The 11,556-nt window shown below is 44.6% G+C and overlaps 1 protein-coding gene across 2 annotated transcripts; it reads right to left on the reverse strand.

The window, feature by feature from the left end:
• Positions 1-1,391: 1,391 nt before the first annotated feature.
• Positions 1,392-10,587, reverse strand: HIKESHI (heat shock protein nuclear import factor hikeshi). 2 transcript variants are annotated; one of them, XM_077298582.1, is made up of 5 exons: positions 10,246-10,587; positions 7,127-7,364; positions 4,307-4,458; positions 3,740-3,858; positions 1,392-1,891 (listed from the first exon to the last, which is right to left on the reverse strand). In XM_077298582.1, exons 1-5 carry the CDS (start codon positions 10,273-10,275, stop codon positions 1,837-1,839), a joined length of 594 nt encoding a protein of 197 aa, XP_077154697.1. In that variant the 5' UTR covers positions 10,276-10,587; the 3' UTR covers positions 1,392-1,836. The 2 variants fall into 2 exon arrangements, with proteins under 2 accessions (XP_077154697.1, XP_077154696.1); XM_077298581.1 differs by lacking the exon at positions 10,246-10,587 and adding an exon at positions 9,921-10,056.
• Between the last annotated feature and the right edge of the window lie 969 nt (positions 10,588-11,556).

The raw sequence follows: 11,556 nt of genomic DNA on the forward strand, positions 1-11,556 counted from the left end.
TGACTAAAAAGTTAAATTTTCATTTTTTCCTTCCACATTGCTTCTGCTCCTGTGAAGCACCTGAAGGGTTAATAAACTTCTTGAATGTGGTTTTGATCCGCTTGAGGGGTACAGTTTTTAGAATGGTGTCACTTTTGGGTATTTTCTGCCATATAGACCCCTAAATGTGACTTCAAATGTGAGGTGGTCCCTAAAAAAAAATGGTTTTGGAAATTTTGTTGTAAAAATGAGAAATCGCTGGTCAACTTTTAACCCCTATAACTCCCTAACAAAAAAAAAATTTTTGGTTCCAAAATTGTGCAGATGTAAAGTAGACATGTGGGAAATGTTACTTATTAGGTATTTGTGTGATACAACTCTGTGATTTAAGGGCATAAAAATTCAAAGTTGGAAAATTGCAAAATCTTCGCCAAATTTACGTTTTTTTCACAAATAAACGCAGGTAATATGAAAGAAATGTTACCACTAACATGAAGTACAATATGTCACGACAAAATAATGTCAAAATCAGTGGGATCCGTTGAAGCGTTCCAGAGTTATAACCTCATAAAGGGACAGTGGTCAGAATTGTAAAAATTGGCCCGGGTGCAAAACACCCTTGAGGGTTAAGGGGTTAAAAAAAAAAAACCTTGATTTAAGTATCAGGTGATTTTCTGATGTCACATTGCCTTTAATACACAATAAGTTCGATTAGTAATTTTTTGTGGCACAAAAACTTTATTTAAAAGCATAAAAAGTTATAGTAAAGCTCAAAGTGTGATTTCACCGGATAAATGTTTCCTCAGTATTGTAAAGTCACATAAACCTGCGATCGGCCGTGGACGGAGAGGTCCGAGCCTCCGTATACCTATATATGGAGGCGCAGTATATTTGGCCTCATGGAGAGCGGAGTATAATATACTACTACACACAAAACTAAAACTTCTTACAGACACCGGTAGCATATAAATTATACATTGCACAAACGGGGGGGGGGGGGGGGGTTCAGCGTCGCCCCAAGCAAAATACTCCTGTTAGATATTGAGACGTCACAACAAAGCAGCCTTGGGAATATCACAAAAAATAAAAATAAATAAGATCGGAAATAAAACATTTTTTTTTTATTTCCATAAATCCCAAGACCAATATGTCCTTATCAAAAAAAAATATATATATATAAAAATTGTGAAAAATTTGAATCATAAGATCAATTTTTACTCGGCAGCAAATATGGCGCAAATTTCTCCAATTGAAGCACCTGGCAGAATACAATTGGCACAATTCACCGGGAAAGTCAGACACGTCCCTTTCAGGCTGATATTCAGCGCCATAAAAAAAATGGAGACTATGGCTTTAATACATTTTTTTGTTTTGTTTTTATAAGCCCGCGCTCCTTTTACTACAGTTCTGGATAAGCATGAAAAAGTGCAACATAATTCTAGTTTATTAATAAATCTTCCCACAATTATAGCAAATGCGCCCAATTTTTTGTTCACTTTTTTATTGAATTTTTTGAATTTCTTGATCTTCCACGGAAAAGAAAATAATAGTTTTTTCATTGCAAATAGTGAAATACAGCACAGTCGTCTAGTGAAGAACCTTAGAACAGGTTTAGTAAGATGAAGGAGACCAGGCCTGGTCACTACGGTGTTAACATCTTCCATAGCCTCATAGAGCAGCCGCCAAAAGTCCACACACCCCCATATGTATCCTCGTCATCAATAATCCGAAATCTGCGGTGATGACAGATACTGTGCCCGTGGGATTCACAACACTCTGCTGGGGAGAATGAACACCAGCAGATTAAGTGTTAAGGAGGAGGCACAATGTCGTTCACAACGCCGGTTGGTCTCCGCTTTACGTCTTCCAGAAGAAGGGGTTCTGGGCGAGACGCCGCTGAAAACTCTCGTACCTAGGAGTGGAAAAGGAAGAAAAGAGTCAAACATTGACGTACGGTGTAGATAGTTCCTATAACCGGCACTACAGAGACAGTGTCATGGCCAGAATGCAATTCTGCTGCAGACAGTTGCCTAACAGACAGATACTGTAGGTTTGAGCTAAGGTTTGTGAAAAGGGAGAGGTTTCTGCTGCAGACAGTTGCCCAACAGCCAGACATACTGTAGGTCTGATCTAAGGTTTGTGGAAAGGGAGAGGTTTCTGTTGTGAAAAGGGAGAGGTTTCTGCTGCAGACAGTTGCCCAAAAGCCAGAGATACTGTAGGTTAGATCTAAGCGAGAGGTTTCTGCTGCAGACAGTTGCCCTATAGCCAGAGATACTGCAGGTTTGTGAAAAGGGAGGTTTCTGCTGCAGACAATTGCCCCATAGCCAGAGATACTGCAGGTTTGTGAAAAGGGAGGTTTCTGCTGCAGACAGTTGCCCAACAGCCAGAAATACTGTAGGTTTGATATAAGCGAGAGGTTTCTGCTGCAGACAGTTGCCCTATAGCCAAAGATAATGTAGGTTTGTGAAAAGGGAGAGGTTTCTGCTGCAGACAGTTTCTCAACAGCCAGAAATACTGTAGGTTTGATCTAAGGTTTGTGAAAAGGGAGAGGTTTCTGCTGCAGACAGTTGGCCAACAGCCAGAGATGTAGTATGTATGACCTGAGGTTTAGGAAAATTAAAGACAGAGAGGCGTTGACAGATGTGCCCACTATGTGATGTGTATGACAATGATATAGTTGATATATCAGTGAATATATCTTAGTGTATGTATACACATAGGCCCTGGACCAAACATAAAAAAGACCCGTGGTAATATGAAATGCAACAAAAAAGGGAAGGGAAAAAAAAAAAAGAGAATATTACAGTCAGTAGTGATAATAAAATCTGTATTTTACTAAACAAACATACAGTGGGTATGCAACAAGAATGCTAAAAGGAGGCGCACATCATATGTTAAATTCCATGGTCGATTGGTAGAATGTGAGATAGAATGTGAATAAGAAAGTTTCTGTTAGAAAGTGTACAAATGAAATACTGCTGCCCAACAGCAAGAGATCCTGTAGGTATGGGATAAGGGAGAGGTTTCTCCTGCAGACAGTTGTCCAACAGCAAGAGACATTGAAGGTTTGTGCAAAGAGAAGTTTCTGCTGCAAACAGTTGGCCAACAGCCATAGATACTGCAGGTTTATGAAACAGGAGAGACTTCTGCTGCAGTTACTTCTTAAGTTTCTGAAAATTAGGGACGGGAAAAGCAAGCTATAGGGAACTTGTAAAATAATTATTCATTTATGCATGCAGTTATGATCGCAACAGGATAGGCTCCTAGGGGAGAAACTTCAATGAGAGCATTTCAAACTTTTATTTAGATTTTTATTTTTCCACCCGGGCCCTCTGTTTGCCAAAGGCTGCTTTTACCCTTGCCGTATTTTTGCATCCCCAATAGATTTCTATGGGGCCGCAATAATTTCACCGTGCGGCGTATGGCCGTGAAAAAAAGATTGAGCCTGCTCGATCATTTTCATGGCTTACGGACATGGCCCCCATTGAAAATCAATGGGGCCGCAAAAACAACGGACGCTTGTTTTTGTACTACACCATGACTTCCGGTTTTGCAGAAAGCAGTTTTTTTTTTTCCCAATACTATTTCCATAGTATTGGAAACCTGAAAAAACGGCGATCCGCAAGTTTTTTTCTTTTTCGGTCCGTTATTGCGGCAGACCATGAAAATTGCAGCGATACGACTCGCAATAACGGGCAGCAAAAAAACACAACAAAAAAAATAAACAGCCATATTTATCCCCCCAAATCCCTGTACTCACCATTTTACAACCACGTTTGATGGTATGAAGACCTCTGTTGGGTTTGGGGTCATCTGCGCCTGCGTCACGGCAAACGATGAAGCAAAGTTGTAAAAGTTATCCAGCATTTTTTGGGTGAACTGAGAAAAAAATATATAAATATAATAGAAAGAAAGTCGTACTTCTGGAAGTTGTGATTTCAAAGCAGCACAATCCCACCGTCTGGTGGCTTTCACGTAAAGAACGGCACGAAGCCTCTGGTGCTCATAAGATACGTAAGCGTCAGGCTTTGGTGTCGCATTGCGACCTACAACACATTTCAGAATGTCTGGGATTTTCTGACTACGGTCACATCTTGTGACTCGCTTGCCACAACGTTCAATGCAAGAGACGCGACTCAGCGGCTCTAAAATAGTCGCGGGACACAAAACCACAGACAGGTTGCACAAGTGTTTTCTCGTGCGATATTTCTGAGAGTTGCTGTTGCGCGACATGTAACCGTGCAGCTTCACACTTATGTTTGTGTAGTTTAGCGGTCATAAAAAAGGATAGTGGACCAATGTAGGGACTTATGTGTCATCTACTGACCTGAGTGAAGGAGTCCACAGTGGACACGGCCGCGCTGGCTACAGGTGTCTGCTGTGCCAGCTGCTCTACCAGCTCCACCGAGATCCCGATCTGGGCTACCGAAGGCGTCTGCGGTAAACTCATAGCCCCAAACGGGTGCTGCGTCCCCTCTCCTGAAAGAACCATAGCTACACATCATACCTGGATCATGGAAAGTGTAAAGAAAATCATCTGCCCAAATATTATAGTGGTTATATTCTTGTACATAGGGGCAGTATTATAGTAGTTATATTCTTGTACATAGGGGCAGTATTATAGTAGTTATATTCTTGTACATAGGAGCAGTATTATAGTAGTTATATTCTTGTACATAGGGGCAGTATTATAGTAGTTATATTCTTGTACATAGGGGGCAGTATTATAGTAATTATATTCTTGTACATAGGGAGCAGTATTATAGTAGTTATATTCTTGTACATAGGAGCAGTATTATAGTAGTTATATTCTTGTACATAGGAGCAGTATTACCGTAGTTATATTCTTGTACATAGGGGCAGTATTTTAGTAGTTATATTCTTGTACATAGGAGCAGTATTATAGTAGTTATATTCTTGTACATAGGGGCAGTATTTTAGTAGTTATATTCTTGTACATAGGAGCAGTATTATAGTAGTTATATTCTTGTACATAGGAGCAGTATTATAGTAGTTATATTCTTGTACATAGGGGCAGTATTATAGTAGTTATATTCTTGTACATAGGGGCAGTATTATAGTAGTTATATTCTTGTACATAGGGGCAGTATTATAGTAGTTATATTCTTGTACATAGGAGCAGTATTATAGTAGTTATATTCTTGTACATAGGGAGCAGTATTATAGTAGTTATATTCTTGTACATAGGGGCAGTATTATAGTAGTTATATTCTTGTACATAGGGGCAGTATTATAGTAGTTATATTCTTGTACATAGGGGCAGTATTATAGTAGTTATATTCTTGTACATAGGGGCAGTATTATAGTAGTTATATTCTTGTACATAGGGGCAGTATTATAGTAGTTATATTCTTGTACATAGGGGCAGTATTATAGTAGTTATATTCTTGTACATAGGGGCAGTATTATAGTAGTTATATTCTTGTACATAGGGGCAGTATTATAGTAGTTATATTCTTGTACATAGGAGCAGTATTATAGTAGTTATATTCTTGTACATAGGGAGCAGTATTATAGTAGTTATATTCTTGTACATAGGGGCAGTATTATAGTAGTTATATTCTTGTACATAGGGGCAGTATTATAGTAGTTATATTCTTGTACATAGGAGCAATATTATAGTAGTTATATTCTTGTACATAGGAGCAGTATTATAGTAGTTATATTCTTGTACATAGGAGCAGTATTATAGTAGTTATATTCTTGTACATAGGGCCAGTATTATAGTAGTTATATTCTTGTACATAGCAGTATTATAGTAGTTATATTCTTGTACATAGGGGCAGTATTATAGTAGTTATATTCTTGTACATAGCAGTATTATAGTAGTTATATACTTGTACATAGGGGCAGTATTATAGTAGTTATATTCTTGTACATAGGGGCAGTATTATAGTAGTTATATTCTTGTACATAGGAGCAGTATTATAGTAGTTATATTCTTGTACATAGGAGGCAGTATTATAGTAGTTATATTCTTGTATATAGGGGCAGTATTATAGTAGTTATATTCCTGTACATAGGAGCAGTATTATAGTAGTTATATTCTTGTATACAGGAGCAGTATTATAGTAGTTATATTCTTGTACATAGGGGCAGTATTACAGTAGTTATATTCTTGTATATAGGGGCAGTATTATAGTAGTTATATTCCTGTACATAGGAGCAGTATTATAGTAGTTATATTCTTGTACATAGGAGCAGTATTATAGTAGTTATATCCTTGTACATAGGGGCAGTATTATAGTAGTTATATTCTTGTACATAGGGGCAGTATTATAGTAGTTATATTCTTGTACATAGCAGCAGTATTATAGTAGTTACATTCTTGTACATAGGGGCAGTATTATAGTAGTTATATTCTTCTACATAGGGGGCAGTATTATAGTAGTTATATTCTTGTACATAGGGGCAGTATTATAGTAGTTAATATTCCTGTACATAGGGGCAGTATTATAGTAGTTATATTCTTGTACATAGGGGCAGTATTATAGTAGTTATATTCTTGTACATAGGAGCAGTATTATAGTAGTTATATTCTTGTACATAGGGGCAGTATTATAGTTGTTATATTCTTATACATAGGAGCAGTATTATAGCAGTTATATTCTTGTACATAGGGAAAGTATTACAGTAGTTATGTCCCTGTACATAGGAGCAGTATTATAGTAGTTATATTCTTGTACGTACATAGGGGCAGTGATATAGTAGTTATATTCTTGGGCAGTATGGTGGCTCAGTGGTTAGCATTGCAGCCTTGCAGTGCTGGAGTCCTGGGTTCAAATCCCACCAAGGCCCACATCTGCAAGGAGTTTGAATGTTCTCTCCGTGTTTGCATGGGTTTCCTCCGGGTTCTCGGTTTCCTCCCACATTCCAAAGACATACTGATAGGGAATTTAGATTGTGAGCCACATCGGGGACAGCCATGATAATGTGTGCAAACTGTAAAGCGCTGCGGAATATGTTAGCGCTATATAAAGATTATTATATTCTTGCATACAGGAGCAGTAGTATAGTAGTTATATTCTTACATACAGGGGCAGTATTGTAGTAGGGACCAGCAGTTACCTGCAAATAGATGGCCCTGTTAAATGATTTTCACAGTAACATATTACAGAATTCTCACCAGACTTCAGGCCGGATATTTTGAATATGGCGCTGGGTTTTTCATTAGTGATGAATCCGAGGAGTTGCCAGACGGGCATTCCGCTGTGATCAGGGTAGGAGATGTACACAGAACCCCCCATTCTCTCTGGGAAGGGGATAGTACCCAGCATGAACACCACCACGTGGTTGATGCTCTCATAGTCAGGCAGGTTAAAGACGAACTTATCCTCTGCTATCTGCTGGGCATCTGTCTGCACCTACGGAGATGAGAGGAAATGCTTATTCGCCCCACGATCACTGCTATGCGGGCGACTCCGTGCAGTTATGGCTCACGGGAAGCAGTTTTGCAAAACTAATTCTAAAATGAGGGTAAATGTCAACAGTCAAACCCAACACAGGAAAGCTGAACTAGGAATATGTGTGCAATACACCGCCATCTCGGGCCCTGCACCGCATGTAGCAGTGTTAATATGTCTCTTCCTCTGTCCCATCCCCTCCGGCTTCATACAGGCGGCATCGTGCGATATCCAAGATCACATCCGGTCACTCAGATATTAATATCCGCACATCACCAGCAGGACAGGACCCGAAACCCAAGATGTATCACATTTTTGCAGGTAGCGCTCGCACCCAGAGCAGCCGACGAGGCCGCTCACTTGTCTGTGTATTTTTGGGTTCTGAACAAAAGGGCAGAGACTTGTAAGAACTCGACAATGTAAATCTATGGAGCAGAGAACCACTCGGGGCACCACTCGGATGCCGTCCGCTTCATAGGAGACGATGGAGAAAACTGCCAGCAGTCTTTATTCATCAGAGAAAAACTGATGAAACTGATAAATGGACAACGAGTAGTGATGAGCGATGCTTGGGGGTCCTCCGAGTATTTTTTAGTGTTCGGAGATTTATTTTTCATCACCGCAGCTGAATGATTTACAGCTACTAGGCAGATTCAATACATGTGGGGATTCCCCAGCAACCAGGTAACCCCCACATGTACTTACGCTGGCTAACAGATGTAAATCATTCAGCTGCAGCAAGAAAAACTAAATCTCCGAGCACTAAAAAATATTCGGAGGACCCCCGAACGTGCTCGGGAAATCTCGAGTAACGAGTATATTCGCTCATCACCAACAACAAGCAAACGCGGATATCACACCAACATCTGAATGAGCCCCGAGACCGAGCGGAGGAGAAACTCAGCCAAATATGGAGGCAGCCGTCACCTCCAAAACTGACCAGCACCTCCCGAAAGAATAATGCCAGTGTGAACGGGTGCAAGAAGCGGTGACAGCAAAGTACAAACAGTTGTGATGTTACCCTGCACATTGCTCCTGTGCTGTGTGATGTCCCCCCTGCACTTTTTGACGTCGCCCCTATCCGGTCACATTTCCCCTTGTACTGTTAGTCGTCCCCTGCTCTGTCAGTCGCCCCCGGCACTGTGTCACAATGCCTTGTCAGTCGCCCACTACACTGTCACATTGCCCCCTGTACTGTCAGTCACCCCTTATATTGTCAGTCACCCCCTGCGCTGTCACATCGCCTCCCCGTGATCTGTCACATTGCCCTCCTGCGCTCTCTCACATCACCCTCCTGCGCTCTGTCATGTCGCCCCCTGCGCACTGTCACAATGCCCTTCTGCACTGTCATGTCACCCCTGAGCTCTGTCACATTACCCCCGAGCTCTGTCACGTCGCCCTCCTGCGCTGTCACATTGTCCTCCCCTGCGCTGTCACGTTGTCCCTCCCCCTGCGCTGTCATGTCGCCCCCTGAGCTGTCACATTGCCCTCCCTGCACTGTCACCTCACCTCCCCTGTGCTGTCACATTGCCCCTCCTCCGCGCTGTCACATTGCTCTCCTGCACTCTGTCACGTCGCCCCCTCCCCGCATTGTCACGCCGCCCTCCTGCGCTGCCACGTCGCCCTCCTGCGCTCTGTCTAGTCACCTTCCCTCCCCTGTGCTGTCACATCGCCCTCCTGCACTGTCACGTCGCTCCCTCCCCGCATTGTCACGCCGCCCTCCTGCGCTGCCACGTCGCCCTCCTGCGCTCTGTCTAGTCACCTCCCCCGCTCTGTCACGTCGCCCCTCCCCCGCTCTGTCATGTCGCCTTTCCTGCGCTCTGTCACCTCCCCCGCTCTGTCACGTCGCCCCTCCTGCGCTCTGTCACCTCCCCCGCTCTGTCATGTCACCTCCCCCGCTCTGTCATGTCACCTCCCCCGCTCTGTCACGTCACCTCCCCTGCGCTGTCACCTCCCCCGCTCTGTCATGTCACCTCCCCCGCTCTGTCACGTCGCCTCACCTGCGATGTCACGTCGCCTTTCCTGCACTGTTATGTCACCTCCCCCCTGTCATGTCACCTCCCCCGCTCTGTCATGTCACCTCCCCCGCTCTGTCACGTCGCCTTTCCTGCACTGTTATGTCACCTCCCCCGCTGTCATGTCACCTCCCCCGCTCTGTCACGTCGCCTCCCCCGCTGTCATGTCACCTCCCCCACTCTGTCATGTCGCCCCTCCTACGCTGTCATGTCACCTCCCCCGCTGTCACGTCGCCCCTCCTGCGCTGTCATGTCACCTCCCCCACTCTGTCATGTCACCTCCCCCGCTCTGTCACGTCGCCTCCCCCGCTGTCATGTCACCTCCCCCACTCTGTCATGTCGCCCCTCCTACGCTGTCATGTCACCTCCCCCGCTGTCACGTCGCCCCTCCTGCGCTGTCATGTCACCTCCCCCACTCTGTCATGTCACCTCCCCCGCTCTGTCACCTCGCCTCCTATACTGTCACTTTATTTTGGGTTTTAGGGACACACCGCAGGCTCACCCTTGGATTTGCAGACGCCGGAGGCCGTGGTGCAGGGGGATGTGTGCTGCCTTGTTATACGGCTCCATGGCTCTTTATACAGGGGTCCGGCCCTGCATTCTGACAGCTGTAAATATACGACCCCCCCAAGTGTTCTGTATGAGGGGCCGCACCCAGCCCTGGGGACCAATGAGAATCTGCTGTATAATCTGCATATTACAGCAGCACAATAAGTATCTGCCCCCCTGCACTAGTCACACATAGGAGTACCCCAGCTGTGGGGAGGACTACTACTCCCAGCATGTCCTGGCAGGGATGCAAGGTGTCACTGAGACACGTGACTCACCAGCCTCCCCGCCACCAGGCAGCCGAACATGTCTGCAGGCCGGCGCTGTCCGCAGCCTCCCGGGCTCTGTGTGTCCCCGCCCGCCGCAGCCTCCCGGGCTCTGTGTGTCCCCGCCCGCCGCAGCCTCCCGGGCTCTGTGTGTCCCCGCCCGCCGCAGCCTCCCCGGCTCTGTGTGTCCCCGCCCGCCGCAGCCTCCCGGGCTCTGTGTGTCCCCGCCCGCCGCAGCCTCCCGGGCTCTGTGTGTCCCCGCCCGCCGCAGCCTCCCGGGCTCTGTGTGTCCCCGCCCGCCGCAGCCTCCCGGGCTCTGTGTGTCCCCGCCCGCCGCAGCCTCCCGGGCTCTGTGTGTCCCCGCCCGCTCCCGGCCAGAAACTTCCAGAAATCCTGCGATTAGGCAGCAATACGCGCCTCAAGCCCCGCCCACCCGAGGCTCGGGACGCCATGTTGGAGACTGGCAGAGCTCTAGACAAACGTCTGCTTCAGCACCAGACACTGTGTGGTCACATGACCCGGCTAGAGTCCGCCATGTTGGAAAAGGGCAGAACACAAAAGAACTGGTAAAAATGCCTCATTTCTTCTGCCCAGAGAACGAGGAATTTTTTTTTACTCCAGATTTCCTCAATCTGGACCCTGAATCTGCAAATTATCCTGGTGTCAGTTTAGGAATCTGCACCAATTATGTTACCATGACAGCCGGGGACCTACTGAAGACTACTGTAGCCGCCATCTTGGTCCTTTTTTTTCACCATATTCACCAAATGCTAACACTGACCTGCCATCATGTTTCTCCAGGTCATTAGGAGTCTAATTAGGTAATCATAATGCAGACTGCTGACAGGCCACTGATCTCTCACTGCCCCGCCCCCTAGTTTACATAATTAATATTCTATATATTTAATTGTAAAAAATCCCCTTCTGCAGGCACCATGATCGCATCCATATTGTGCATATAATTATTGTTTTTTTGATGGCATACATAAATTCCTAAAAAAAAATTTTTTAAAAATCAGTTTGAAAATGTCGCCGGCTACTGCCATCTTCCTAGAGAAAAAAGATGCCTCCACCAAGATGGCGCCACCATGTTTCCCTTTAAACAAAACAAAATTTCAAAAAAAAAATTAATTCGCCAAAAAAAAGTTGAACTATCAGAAATGCGATCATATTGATATTCTATCATTTGTTTGAATACTGCACATGCCCAGTACAATAATAATTACAGGATACCTAGAAAATAAAACAACATCCCCACCGTCAGCAAGGCATCATCAGTCAGTAAAAACAATTTAAAGGGGTTTTCCCGGCGCACAGAATTAT

The sequence above is a fragment of the Ranitomeya variabilis genome, chromosome 3 (assembly GCF_051348905.1).
Source record: "Ranitomeya variabilis isolate aRanVar5 chromosome 3, aRanVar5.hap1, whole genome shotgun sequence".
Lineage (NCBI taxonomy): Eukaryota > Metazoa > Chordata > Amphibia > Anura > Dendrobatidae > Ranitomeya > Ranitomeya variabilis.